General features: G+C 40.2%; 1 protein-coding gene across 11 annotated transcripts in view; it reads right to left on the bottom strand.

Annotated features, from left to right (window-relative positions):
- PPFIBP2 (PPFIA binding protein 2) overlaps positions 1–15,083 on the bottom strand; it is a 104,350-nt gene that overhangs the window by 12,160 nt on the left and 77,107 nt on the right. For 10 of the 11 annotated variants that reach the window (XM_053390634.1, XM_053390651.1, XM_053390668.1 and 7 more), the window contains 13 exons: positions 14,468–14,543; positions 10,269–10,375; positions 10,112–10,179; positions 9,851–9,919; positions 9,072–9,132; positions 7,878–7,919; positions 6,843–6,993; positions 4,173–4,205; positions 3,257–3,395; positions 2,962–3,090; positions 1,337–1,487; positions 765–876; positions 234–322 (listed from right to left, as the gene is read on the bottom strand). In XM_053390634.1, the coding sequence (XP_053246609.1) occupies positions 234–322; positions 765–876; positions 1,337–1,487; positions 2,962–3,090; positions 3,257–3,395; positions 4,173–4,205; positions 6,843–6,993; positions 7,878–7,919; positions 9,072–9,132; positions 9,851–9,919; positions 10,112–10,179; positions 10,269–10,375; positions 14,468–14,543 (1,227 nt within the window). The remainder of the gene's footprint in view (positions 1–233; positions 323–764; positions 877–1,336; positions 1,488–2,961; positions 3,091–3,256; positions 3,396–4,172; positions 4,206–6,842; positions 6,994–7,877; positions 7,920–9,071; positions 9,133–9,850; positions 9,920–10,111; positions 10,180–10,268; positions 10,376–14,467; positions 14,544–15,083) is intronic. The other variant, XM_053390660.1, reaches the window with a different exon arrangement.

Below are 15,083 nucleotides of genomic sequence, written 5' to 3'. Positions count from 1 at the left end.
TCCTTGAGGACAAATCATGGGCTACAAATTCTTACTGGTCCAGAAACAGAAGTGTTATGTTTTATGATTTTGAAATTAGACTTGATACATTTAAAAACAAATTAGGAACAATTTGTCAAAATCCAAATGTAAAACTAATTCCAGTGTGAGGATTCTCCTCTGCCCCAACTTTTATTTGAGCAGAAGAAAAGGCTCTTTCTATGTACAAATTATGAAAGGTCAAGGCTTCTTACCACAGTTAAATATTGCAGCATCCTGCCATCAACTCTCGATTCGTGAAACTGATCTTTATATTGAGGTAAGCCAATATCATCAAGCCATCCTACAGAACACACAGAGTCCAAGGTATAATATAAAAATCTTTTCCAAAGTTCTTTTTTATGTAGAGAATAAATGGTACCTTTCCTGCCCCTTCTAAAACCTCTGAGTTCTATTTCTCACCATATATGCTCATCTTTTCGAGTTTTGCAATTAAAACAGCCACTTAAATAGGAAGACTGACATTAATACTGTTAGCAGGTGTTACAAAGCCATTTAACCCTAATGTGACTATTCCTGGAGTTTACTGATAAAATGAAAAACTAAACTCCAATTCTGAGTCCCTGTATCCTGATAATAGTATACTGAGTTTTTGAAGATAAAATATGAGTTTTTCATCCCCGCCTCCCTTCACCCTGAAACTAAACCAAAACAGATTTTGCAAAGTGGGTGAAAAAGTTCACCAGCAGTTTTTTCATTTCATTTTTACCACTTAAAATACTTACGAGTCACCCAGATATGATCTAGCTGAGCGGACTTATCATCTTGTTTTGTATTGATAGCTTTAACAGCCAAAACCAATTTCTTCCTGTGCAGAGGTTGCTTTATTCCTAGTTCCTGCAAAGTATAGTAATAATGAAAATTAAAACAGTTCTGCCAACTTGGCACTTGGACAGATGGAACACACATTTTGTCCCCAAAGAGAGAGTGTGCTCCTGCAACTACCTGATGTATTTCTGAGACTTTCTAGAGGTTATTTTCTGAAAATTTACACCCCAAGGGAGTCAAAATTGTTGCTTGATGGTTCACCAAAGGGAAGCTATTGAAAGAGCAATTATTCAATGAAACATGATGGATATTAGAATCTGCAGTATGTATGTGCACCTCTGGATCAGAACCACCATTTTCAATTTGAGGATGTCAGCTTAAATTCTCTGACACTTAAGAGTGGGATCCAAACCCCCCCCATCTTGCCCACTCTGTATGTGAATGAGGATGAGTCAGCTTTTTTGAGGGGGGAAACTTGGCTGCTCTGACTTCCCTCAGAATGCTACCATTGTCATTCTAGATTTCTTACCTTTTCCATATCCTGCGGTGTTGCTGTTAAGAGGGTGTGGCCAGATGTCACCCACTGTCGTGCAAAAATGACATACTGCCCAAGACCGAAGTCTTCAAGCCAGTTACAGACTCGTTCAGTGCCCCATTGGGCAAATGGGGCGTTATGATCACTAGGAAGCACAGATAAAGAATGGAGGTTCATGTTAGTGTAACAGTATGACTGCTTCCTGCAACACTTGGCAAATCACTTTGCACTCGAATCATCAGGCTCACTTTCACAATAATTAAGTGACTAGACAACCTTTAGAAGACATCTGAAGACAGCCCTTTATAGGGAAGCTTTTAATGTATGATGCTTTATTATGTTTTTATATATGCTGGTAGCCTGCCAGAGTGGCTGTGACAACCCAGTCAGATGGGCAGGCTACAAATTAATAATCATCATCTATGGTTATTGATGGGGGAGAGAGATTGAGAGAGAATCTCACACCCTCTTGAGGCTGACTTTTGTTTACTGTTATAAAGGTAAAGGTAAAGGTACCCCTGCCCGTACGGGCCAGTCTTGACAGACTCTGGGGTTGTGCACCCATCTCACTTAAGAGGCCAGGGGCCAGCGCTGTCCGGAGACACTTCCGGGTCACATGGCCAGCGTGACAATGCTGCATCTGGCGAGCCAGCGCAGCACACGGAAACGCCATTTACCTTCCCGCCAGTAAGCGGTCCCTATTTATCTACTTGCACCTGGGGGTGCTTTCGAACTGCTAGGTTGGCAGGCGCTGGGACCGAGCAACGGGAGCGCACCCCGCCGTGGGGATTCGAACCGCCGACCTTTCGATCAGCAAGCCCTAGGCGCTGAGGCTTTTACCCACAGCGCCACCCGCGTCCCGTTTACTGTTATACTGAATCATTAAATGTCACTAGGTATCATTTGCCTTTGATCAGTTATAACACTGGAATATAAATCACTTAATGGATGGTGCACTTTGCTCCATTCTGATTAGAAAATCCCTCTCTTTTCTTGTCACTGTGTCAAGGCTAAATGAGGAAATATGGTTGACATGAAAGTTGGCAGGTGTATTGATGCTTATGGCACAACAGCAGTTAGGCAACATTGTGCCACACAATGTAGTCTTGTTGCAAATGCTGAAGAAAGCATTCATCAGTGACTTGGAAGCAACAAAAGCAAATAAACAAAAGCTCCATTCGCAGCGATTCCCACTGAATGCCACAGGGACAAGGTAATAAGATACAGTGTGGAACAGAAAGGCAGAAAAACCTGGCCCCGCCCCAGACACTGCTATCAAGTACTTCTGCAATAGATGTGATCTTGTCCGACAATGGGCCATTTACTAGTAAGAAGTCAAAGGTTTCGAAGGAAATAGCTCCGACTTTCTCCTGGAATTGGAGGTACGCTTTTCCCACTGCTCTATGAATGTGTGTGTGTGTGGGGGGATATTTGCTTGACGGTGCAGTTTTGCTGAAAACAGTCCACAGGACTCTACAAAAATTACAAAATTCTTTGTAGGACTTCACAAAACTTATATACTACTTGATTTTAATAAAACCTCAAAACACTTTACAAAGAGAATTTCAACATGCAATAATCCACAAGGACAAAACAGAAAGCATAAACTCAGCCTTTACCTCTTCTGTCCCTTGGTGTCCTTTGACCGAGACAATCTAGGTCCAGCTGTTGCACGGAGGCCACCTCTTCGAAATTCAACCAAGCCCAGATCATCTCCAGGGAAATTTCCAGACTGGGTCCTGCGTATTCTTTTTGGAAAAGATTCAAAATAGGAAGTTGCTAGACATCAAAATGCAAGGTGCAGCTTTAACATAAAAACACAAGAACTTCCAAGATAGCAGGAATGCTTCTAGTTAGGTCTCTGTAGTGGCATTAAAAAAAAAAAAAAAGATACAGAAGATTGAAAAAACTCACTTTCCCCATATTTTCTTTATTCCTCTTGGACTTCTTTTATTTTCCGGAGATAATGGAGACTGTGCACCAGATTCTGCTCCCGATGACAAAGGTGAAAGGTCATTTGAATTCATTGTACCATCCATATTGTCAGAGTCCCCTGTGATTGATAAATGCCATTGAGATTTATGAAGCCAGGGTATAAAATGCAAAAAGAAAAACTTCACAAAAAATTCACAATCCCCAAAACATCTTAAATCATATAGGGCTAAGTACCTCTGATTTTACTTGGCAACATTCCTGAAATAATGGTCTGTAATCCTTCTCAGATTTAGAAACAGCATTTTTTATTATAAGTTAGAGGACTTCTTCCCCGTAATGTATCAAAACATATAAAGACTGAAAGAGCTAGCTAAAGATTTCTGCAATCACATTATAAAATGGTTTACCAGAAAACTACAGATTACTAACATTCATCTTATTTGTAATATGAATATAGGATTGAAAATTACATCCTTCTGAAAAAACTATGGCAGCTGAATTTCAAAGATTATTGTGGGTGCCTATGTTAAAACATTATTGCCAAAATAAATTTAGGAAGGTTTTTGTATTTTAAAAAATGGTTATATAAGGAGCCACATTAAACTCCCCCTTTCCAATATATGAATTTTCTTTCCAAAGTAATAGATGTCTAGCTCCAATTAGAATCAACCACTAGATTGAATCTCTGTTCTAGTTCAGAGATTGAAGTCTAGCACTGTCTGCCTACATTTCATTTACTAGGAGCTAAATTGGGGTCTTCCCTTTCAGTGTAAAAAAATCAAGATTCCAGACAGTCCACTATGTGCAATTCATATTTGCAATCAAGAAGTAATGGGGGACCCCCGCCCAATTCATTTCTAGCTTAAAAGCTGTGCATGGACTAGGTGTACGATACCTAAGATTGGTGCACTGACACTCCTGATGCGATCTTCAATCATTCCAAGAACCAGAAAGCCACATGAAGAAGCAAAGACGATGGGAAATTCAAGCAAAGGAAAGTTACAGAAAAGCAAAGAAAGCCAAAAGCCAAAAGCAGGAAATAAAAAATTGACAGGAAGCAAAAGTAACAAAGCAGATGAAGTTGAACATTTGGGGGCCTGCTGTCTATAGTTCAAAATAGTCTAAAGTGAGACCTGTGATTTTTTTTTTTATAAAGGATCCACAATGTATTATGCAGTAAAAAAAAAACTGCTTTCCATATGGAACACTCCTAAGTGAAAAAGAAAATAAGAATAAAATGCAGGCTGTTCCCACTTAAACGCAAAATAAATCCCAGTAATATGTAGTTGATGTTTCTTTTTACAAAAAAACAAATCAAAACTCCGCTTTAGACTCACTTACCAGCTTGATTTATAGAGAGCAGCCAGAGAACTTTGCTTTCCCCAGGGAAGTCTAGGGTTTGAAACTATTACTTAATATTTTAAATTGTCTAGGATGTTTAAAAGGGGCATCTTAACACTCTGTAATTAAAGCAGCAGACATATGCATGTAGTCTACTTCTTTCTGGGGCTCCAATACCAAAAGGTAATGGTTGCAGACAGATGTGCAAGGTCCATTAACTGATGTTCCACTGTATTTAATGGAGCTTAGTCCCAAGCAGACATGCTTAGGGACAGGTTTTCCCTTTACACAGCCTTGCCAAGCATGGCAGCTGCTAGCCTAGATGAAGCCATGCCCACAGAGCATTCGGCATATGGAATTTCAGCCTCCCCTGCAAATTGTCTAACAGTAGTCTTTGCAGGGGTAAACAAAATTCCATATTCTGTACATCCCAGTTGTTGTAATGGCTCACATTAAACATGACCAAGCAGAGTCCTGGGGTCTAAGCTACTTGGAAATCCAACTTTCTACCTTCTAGTAGGTGGAAACAGATTTCCTCCTTTAATTCAGCAAAGTCCTGGAAGCATCATACTATGTGCTTAGAAGGATGCTGGTTAAATTTGGACAGCTGTGTAAAAAAGAGCATCTAAAAATTAACTACTATAAAACCAAGGTCACTTTATATGGCAGGAGGACTACCAAGTCCAGGTGGATTGTAGACGGTAACACCCTAAAGCAAGTAGCCAGATTTAAATATCTAGGATTACTTATCGATGGTAAGTCATAATGGAAACCCCATCTGGAAGCAATTAAGCTACCGTAGATTCCGGCGTATAAGATGACTTTTTAACCCCGAAAAAGAGGTTAAAAAGTCGGGGGTCGCCTTATAAGCCGGGTATGGGCGGCGCCCGCCCCCCAATGCTGTGGCAGCTCCGAAGCAGTAGCAGCAGCAACGGGCTCCGCTCCGCGCCAGGAGAAAGCCACCCGGCGTGGAGCCTGCTCCCCCCCCCGCTGCTTCGGAAGCAGCAGCAGGGGGAGCGGGCTCCACTCCGGGCGGCTTTCTCCCGGCGCGGAGCTGCCCAGCATATTAGGCAACTGGGCTTATAAGACGAACCCCCAAATTGCAGCTGCCAATTTGGGGGGTCGTCTAATATGCCCAGTTGCCTAATACGCCAGAATCTATGGTAATATCTGGCCATTCTACTGGGCAGCTATATGGGTTCTTTCATTCAAAGATCCTGGTCTCTAAAATCATCGTCCAAATGCTCTACGGGGCTGAAATATTGGGGAATTGGTGTTAAATCTGAAATAGAGGTCCTACAGGCAGATTTGGTGCTTTCCTGCGGGACATCGGCAGCCCATGTCAGAGCTGAGTTGGGCATCCCCTTGCTAGCAGTCAGAATTGATCTAGCCTATCTGAGATAGTAGAGCAGGCTAAATGCCTTCAAGGAACACACTCTTACTAAGGTCTGCTGGTTAGAACAACTAAGGACAGGGGGCTGGGCACAAAAGTGCCAAGATAAGCTTAGGGCTTATAGTCTTCAAATGGAGAGCTACTTGGCCTTTAGCCCACGTGACCTTAGAAATTGGATTTTTGATCAGGATACCAACCAAGGCAGAATATCCATCATTGCCACCCATTACTCTACTTGGTACCCCCAAATTTAAGACCAATCACCTTGAGACACTGACCTTCCTACAACTATGGAGGGCCTTTGTAGGAATAAAATTCCAACAGATGCCCTCAGCATATTTAGAGGGGAGAGATTGGGGGAATTCCCCATATGGATCGCAAATGTATATATATGGATGCATTCAGGCAGAGGACATTACACACTCCCTGCTGATTTGCCCCCTGTATACAACGCCCAGAGGAAATTTATATCGCCAATTCTTAATTCGCTTCCAGGTCAATCTGCACAGGAAGTGGCAGTTGAATTCCTAGCAGATAAACACCTATATATTACACACCAGGAAGCCAAATTTGCGCTGGCAGCCAAGAAGCTCCATTCCAATCTTGAATGTACTTCAATCTTATATTTTAATGTTGTGAATTTCTTTTTATGTTGTAAACTGCTTCAGGTTATGTTGTATGATTTTAGATGAAAGTTCTCCTTAAATTCTCTATCCTCCATTGTAAAGGCCTTTGGCTATATACAATAAAATTGACGGACTGACTGCTAAAACCCAAGCTGCATATCACACGAAGGCATGCTCTTATTGTTCTCCTCCCTGAAGTACGTACTCAGGCTCTGTATGCTGTTGTCTTCGTTGCCATTCACACGGCACGTACTTGGAGAAGGAGTACTGTATACCCCAGTATCGCCGTTGTGTGCAGGTCGAGGAAGCTTCCCTGGCAAGGTTTGGTATTTGCTGCTTTTCACGAATGGCTTATTCTGTGTTTTTGTAAAAAACATTTTTTTTAAAAAAACAACTCAGTATTTTTTCCCTAAAGTGTACAATATTCATTTCAATCAGAAGCAGACAAACTTTTAAGCTTTTCAGAAGAATCAGTGCTGGGACAATACATAGTTTTCCATGGTGGCACCAGGTTTCGGTGGAATGTTCCCCAGTTTGTGCACAGATTCCCAGGGAAATGAGGAGCTTTTCACATCAGATCGCTCTTGTTGTGGTCATTTGAGATAACAATTGGGGACATCAGAAGTAGGAAAGGAGGCAAGGTGTGGCCCTGTTCTGAATGATGCTGCTGCTGAGTAGGAAACATCTGACAATTGCAAGATCAGGAAAGATGAAGACATTGGCAAGTACATAAACTTGTTTAACTGTTTTGTGGGTCACCAACAGAATGCATGCTCTCCTTTCTATACTGTTTTATTCTTGTGTGCTGCTATTTTCTGAATCACTTTTGATATTCTTGCACGAAATAAATACCGCCTGGAGCTAAGCACACCCCTAAGCTCACAATTGCCTCCATCATCTCCAGCACACAGAACTTTCTCCCCCATACTCTTTGCAGCGCATGAAGAACACTTGTTTTCTTTGAAGCCATGGGGAATTCATGGCTCTGCCTTTGTGGGAAAGCAAGGAATGGCATCATCATATTTAGCTCAATCGCACTGGCATGTGTATTCATCCAGCTGCCCCCAAGGAAAACTTGCCTATAACTGAAGATCAAAAAATTGAAGCTTAACTAGTTTGCTCAAACTTATCAGCATATTAACTCTCACAGAGAGGCATTCAAGGGGAAAACAAAGAAGAGAAGAACCACAACATAAAATGATGATTATGTTAAGTAAATGTTAAAATGGAGTTAATATACCTCTTGGACTACATCACGTTCTACTGGTTTCGCATCTACATGCTATGAAGTTGCAGGAAATGTGAGGGAGAGAAAGCAACAAACAAAATGTTAGTGTCAAATGGAACGTGACATTTTTAGTCTAATTTCTAGTGATCCTCAGTGAGAACAATAGCAGATTTATTTTCTCCTCAGTTTAGAGCGCCATGTCGACCTGACATTACTGCGTGTCTCATCCCTTCTAAATTTATAAATGCATCTCAAATACAGCTTCTACAGAGGCTAATAGAATTTGTTTCATTGTTTTCTACAGGTAGTGTGTACAGGGTTGCCTCCAACGTTAGCCCTCTTCAGAGTAAACCTATTGAAATTAATGGACATAACCTCATGTAGGACTCAGAGGGGTATGTCCCACTGTGTCTAAGGAAGTGCTTTCAAATTTTGGCATATAAAACACTTGTTTGTTTTATATACAAAAACTGTTTAAATACTTGCAATAATTAACACAAAGTGCACAGAAGTGAGTTGTTGACAGGTTCGAAGGATGTGCGGTTTCTAGGCAGAAGCTGAAATTCTTTGCTCAAGTGCATAATGGTTTGTACTCTTGAGCCAAGTGGTAGACTTGGAACTCTTACGATAGAAATTTGTGATGTATCTCTGTAAATTCTAGTGTTTGCACATCCAAATTATATACCCAATAAATACCCAGAATATGATGAAGAAGGAGAAAATAGACCTCTGAATTCTGGAATAACTAGAGAAGCTAGACCTTCATTCATTTGCCATATACAACATTACAAAACAGACTACAAACATAAAATGAAAAACTCACATTAAACATGCTGAAGAAACACCGGAAGTAGTTCTGGGTTAGCCACATTCCGTCTAAATACTATTAGATTGATGCATCAATTTGAAGGTGACAGTTTTTAACAACAACAACAAGTAAAGACCACCTTCAAACGGAGTGCAATTTGAGTGTTATGCAGAATTCAATTTGGGCAGACTCTGACTTGTATTGCACAGATATATTGGTCAGAATACACCAGCAGTAATTGCTGTGGTAGAATACTGATTGGGTTTGGTGTTGCACAGACCAATCATGTTCCTTTGATCTCAAAATTCAGAAAAGAACAGAGTGGAATGACTCAGCTGTTAAGAATTTTCTACATGCAATCCACAATTATTAGGCAAAGCAAAGATTTCTGAGCCAACCTTTTCCAAGGATTCACTCTGCAAGTCTTCAAGACTACTTGATATTTTTTTCTGAGGCACCCTTAAAGTGAGAAAGGCAACAATTAATGCACGCACACACACACTGAGCAGGAGTAACTGGGCAATCTGATTTCACTATCAAATAACCTGCAATCTTAAGGTCTAGTTTATACATGAGGGTCACAGGTAAGTTCTTACTTGCGCAAGCATTCCATGCTCTCCCCATTAAGTTTTAAAACATGTCCATGTGTGATTTGCTGTCTCAGTTTGTTATACTGTACATCAAGGTGGTCAGCAGCCAGGGTGAGATCAGCACAGTGGAGCTACTGCTACATGCTAATGGGCCAGCAAATTAATTAAGGGCTTTTAATGTGATGGGATACATGTGGAATGCTCCCCATCTACACATTAAGCTGCATAACATCTAAATTGGGCCTGAGGACCAGATGTATGATGCTTTTGACATCTGGATACTTCCATAGGCCTGAGTGGATCTTCTTGTTTATCATTCAGAAATAAAACAGAAACGTCAAACCAGTAACAACTGTGTGTCAGGTCAACTATTCAATATGGGATTTGGCTTTATATTTTGTATCCCTGGAGGGAAAGTCTCATTCAGTTAAAATGGCCAGGCCTGAATGTAGGGAACCTCTAATTGCACTGGATTTCTCAGGGTCCTTTGAACTGGAGCTGTGGTTGCTCATTTGGGGGAAAGGATCCCCATTCAAAATGTCTAGGATAACTTGATTGGTAAATGTTGACAGCATTATTCTTCTTACCTATGTTGGACTTCCAGGCTTTGTCCGTTTGCAGAAAACAGGTTATTTGAAGGAACTGGGGAGCTTCCGCTGTTAATCGTAATGGTAAACAGAAGCACACATTTTAAAGAGCAGGCTTTTTGATGCATTCTAAATTTAACTGTTTTGCCCCAATTGACCACATGTTCTTGACACAAAAGCAAGTATTTCAAAGAATGTTTTACAATATGAAAAAAGAGTGTTCTGAGAAACACAGATTTAACAAAGAAAAATTGTTCTTGCCTCATTTCCAGCATTTTTTTTTGTGGTGGAGGAGGCAACATAGGTAGATTCAATTCCCCTGGAGGTACCTGTGTAAAAAGAATTTTATTTTAAGTACTTTTTAGTATGGCTATGGGAAGAAAAAAATATAGAATAATGGAAAAAATAACCAACCAACCTCTGGTTTATATAGTTCTATTTGGGGCTTATTCATGGGATTCCATTTTCTTAAAGTTACTTCAATATCATCTTCACTGCTTCCACACAAAACTCTTTCTGAAGTTCCTAAAAGGATTGGTATTTAAAATTGTGCATGGTTAGAGGATTCCATATATACATACACAGACCAAATATCACTGACAGCCTAAAATTATCAATTATTCAATCGAGCAGCCAACTATTCATAGTATTACAACAGAAGGATTCCAACAGACAGAACCAATAAAATTATTATTTAGAAAGTAAATTTCCAACACGTCTTGCTAATTAATCAGTTCAATATTTAGATGCATAGAATATTTTATTTTAGATGTGTCTCTCTAAACATGATAAAATTTTGAAATTTAGAGCAGAGCATGGTTAAAAGATGTTTTTAGAAAACAAAAACAAAAATTCACAATGACTCTTAACATATATAGGTCTAATTCATACATCCTCATTCACAGCCCCTTTTAACAGGTGGTGGTATGGAACTATGTGTCAAGCACAGTGAAAGTTCAATCTCTTCAGGCTTTGAGATATTCCAGTCAATGAAACAATGGTCATGTTTGCATGTAATTCAGCCACAGCTTCATATGAACATACTGACTCCTGGGGAGGAGACCATGGCTGATTTGCTTCTGGTCTTCCTAGGTCTGCGCAGCTTAGCATGTTGTCCAAACATAGGATCATAATCTTACCATGATGTGCAAACCAAGCTGGTAATTCACAGCTGACAACACGAAGCAGACACATATATCCAACTAAGTATAATTTTGCAAATCTCACAGAATCCCCAAATGTCATTTCAGATACAAGATTGTGGCTTTCAGCTTCTTTAGAAATGGTTTCACTTCAAAACATGGCTTTTAGAATTTACAAGGTGGGTCATACAATGATAATAAGCAAGACAATCGCTTCAGGTGGTGCTTGCAGAGAGCAGTGAACTGGTGTCCCCAAGCCCCTGTTCACTCGCCATACTGTCCTCAGTCACCCCAGCTGTTGCCAGCACTCACTCACTCACTCACTCACTCACTCACTCACTCAGCAAAGGCTCTCTGCTGCCCCACCCTCATCACAGAGGAAGGGCCAAGGCAGGCCCTTTCTAAGGATAAGGTATTCTGACGGAGGTGGCTAGAAAAATGCCTGCACTGTTGCTTTGCTACGGCAGCTTAAAATGTTCTTTAAACTTAGTAACTAGTTCAATGTTGCTTTAAATTAGTACAGTAAGGAAGGAGAGCAAACCAAAAGAGATTCAGATCCCTATGTGGAAGATACACATCTAAGGGAGGATACTTACCTGTGTTCCTTTATCTCTAGAAGGAACATCTCAACTGTTTCACTCCAAAATGCTAGCTTTATACAACTAGAAAGAAAAGCTATTAAGTTTATATATATAACATTGGCAGGGAAGAAAGGACTGGAATGTCTGTGTCTGCACAGCACTGTATTGCTTCATTTCAGACCCACCAATTAAGAGATAATATTTGGAATAGATTGTATAAACAGTAAAAAAAAAGGAGGATAATTTTAACTGCAATTAAAACTTTAGTTGAATAACAAACTGATTAAATTGATTCAGGCAACACTTAAAAATCTCTCATTACCAACGCTCAAAAGAAAAGGGTATTTAAATTTAGTACTACTTAATTAGTTAAAATGAGCAGGAAGTGTAATAAAATCAAGCAGGTGTCTACCTCCTATTGACTTTATTTGTATTCAGCATTCTGGTACATGTCATTTATTTCAATGTTAGGTTTAGTTTATAATTCTTAGCTTTTAATTCCTACACCATTTAATTAAAGTTTTTCTTACTTTGTTTTTTAGTTAAGGGCTCAGGTCAGCTTTCCAATTCTAGCTGATGTGGAAAGAAAGGGATACGATCAACTTATTTTTCACAATCTAAAACAGTTGTGCATACATTAGCTAAATGTTCTGTAGTTAATTAAAGCAAACTGGGTCGCTGTGGCAAGCATGCTCTTTAAAGTTACATTATGTCACTGGGAAAATATAACTGTGTGGAATAAAATGTTGCCTAATCCCATCTATTTCACATATTAGAGAGTGCAAGATAGGTTACAAAACAGGAAAATTACTTCCAGCTTCTCATATGTCTTTTGTATAGAAAAGACCAGCAATTTCAGGTGGGCTTCTTGCTAGATCTCATGTTTAAGAAAAGCAATATAAGGCCAAGCACTGCCCCCCCGCAAATAACATTTTAAAGTCAATGATTTAAAAATAGCATCTCAGGCTTATCATCTCAACAACCGCCGCATGTTTAGTAAAATCTGTAATGATAACACTGAAACTTATTCAGTCATAACAACTGAGGATGGATGAGAAATAATCATAGATGAAAGAGTGGAGATTGGTCTCAGAAAGCCATTCCTCTCTCCATTCCCACACATTTCCTTTAAGCTGCAAAGGAGCAGTCACTCTGAGTTTAAAGGATCCTTGTAGGGTAGGGGATGTAAAAGCATGTTCAGTGGATGCTGGGCCCCATTGTGCTTTATATATATTTTATTCACTTATCTTCTTGGCTGGGTTATTCTAAATGCAGACAGGAAGTATAACATTTCATGAGGCTGTCTAGTCAGGCAAGGGAAGATGCTTTCATAGGCAACTTTTCGAAATAAGTCTCTTAACAAGAAAAGTGAATTATTCCTTCTTGGACATGAAAAAATACTTGCATGACTTATTAAGGATAAACAGCTCACAATTCAGACAATAAATTAACTTTCACTATCTGCTTTGCCAAATCATATGAAGATTCGAGAACGTGTGTGACACCACCAGCCTAGGAAGAGGGGCAGCTGCACTGTAACAAGTTAGACCACCCCTCCATCTTTCTCAGTATTGCTGACTGTCGTCAAGATGGACAGGCTGTTACTGTGTGTTTCCCAGAAAGAAACACAATGTATTCAGGACCATACATGGAAGTTACATGTGGTATGGGCTGAATGCTCAAGAGCTTTCTTAACACTGCCAATAAGAACTAGAAGCCAGGATTACTCAAACTGACTTCCGAAAAATACAGATCCGTTACCAGTAGCCAGCTGTTCTGTGTTTGCCACCTTTACAAGCAGGTAAGCTCTCCCAGGTGATGACAGCAATGCATTGGTCCTATATGTAACTAGAACAGAAGCTTCATTGTCAGCTGCATGTATTGGAACTGATTTTGACAGTGCAGAGCGCCTCTGAACATTGACTAGTCCAAGAACTCTGTTCTTAATGTCAATGAACTTTGTGTTATAAAAGCATCAAGGAACACCATTCTTTGACCCCCCCCCCAAAGGCAGAGGGCTTCCACAAACACATGCTGATAACCATAACTGTATGTATCAAAAGGCAGAGCCAAGCTGTATTAGTCACAGACAAAGGGGAGGGACATAGCCCCACACGAGTTCATCATCCCTTGGATAAAACATTCCATGCAGCCCCACTTATCAAGTTTACGTGTGCTGTTGTGGGAGGTCAATCCCATTCAAGATTCTATGGAATGAAACACTGGGATATTTGCTTATCCGAAAGAAGTGACTGGAATGAAGTCGACCATTGGTGGTTAAATACCCAAGATCTATTCACTCAATATGCTAACAAATACTTAATGTGAAATCTTTCAATGTAGTAACTACTCCAAAAGGCCTAATTATGAAGTTATTCTATGCTTAAGAATTGCCACCTATTTACTATTAACTACAGTAAATCAAGCAAAGCATCACCATTAACTAACCGGCTTAGCAGCTTCGAGGAGAAATGGAGAGGAAAGAAGCTTGTTGGGGAACATAAGAATGGCGACGAAGAAACTGTGTATATTATGGTTCTCCACCACAGGAATGTATCTTGGACACTTGCAGCTACTGGTTAGTGAGCTTAATCGTGAGTCCCAGTTTGGACAACATGCTAAGTCAAACCTTGACTTAATGGCATGTCAGCAAAAAGGACCAGAAAGGAGCAAAGTAGCTGGAAATTCTTCTACTGGAGCCCACATATTCAGAGTTTCACTAAGGCATTGTTTGGATTACTGTGTCACACAAACCAGGTCTCTGCCTTTCAAGGGCTGCTCTCTCAGTTTCCCCTCATGACCCTTTTCTGAATATTAAAATTAAAACTCTTTGTTAGAATTGCCTCATAAAGTTTTGGAAGCTCTTCCACCTGATGTATATCCACCAATAATACCTTGTACTGCTATCATGATCTCTTTCACTCTTCGGTACTGACTTAGCAATACAGTTAACTCTTCTATTCGGCGGTCCTGAAAAGGAAGCGAAGAGAAGTAAAACAGACAGATTTGAATGGTGTCAGGATTTCAGTATACAGGAATCTACATATACTGGGAATAAGGTGAGGCCCATGAGACCTTTCCTAGTCCCTACAGCCTTGAGACTTGTTGCTGTATGATGATTCACTCACAAGAAAAGAGAAAGAAAGCTGAACCTGGAATCTGTCCCTCTTATCACATATTTCTACTGTAGTTACACATAAGTGTGGACCTTGAGGTCCCCGAATGCTCTTTGTGCTGGCAGGTAAGAAGAAAAGAGGTGAAAGAGGTCATCAAATCCTCCTCCATGTCTGTATCTGGCAGCCTTACAGACCTTGAGGCCAGTGGGTTTCCTCAGGATTGGGAACAATCCTCAGGACTGTTGTCAAAGAGTGAGAGTCTATTGACGCACACAGGGTCTAGTGTGAGACAGAGCGGGAATGAGTGGAATGCTATTAGTGAAAAATAGGGTGGGAACTGTTGCAAAGACCATTCACTGGTTGATTAATCTGTTTCTCTTCTGGGTTTCTTTGG

The sequence above is a fragment of the Podarcis raffonei genome, chromosome 1 (assembly GCF_027172205.1).
Source record: "Podarcis raffonei isolate rPodRaf1 chromosome 1, rPodRaf1.pri, whole genome shotgun sequence".
NCBI classification, from domain to species: Eukaryota; Metazoa; Chordata; class Lepidosauria; order Squamata; family Lacertidae; genus Podarcis; species Podarcis raffonei.
The sequence above is the reverse complement of the archived record's forward strand: the minus strand, read 5'-3'. Positions and strand labels throughout refer to the sequence as shown.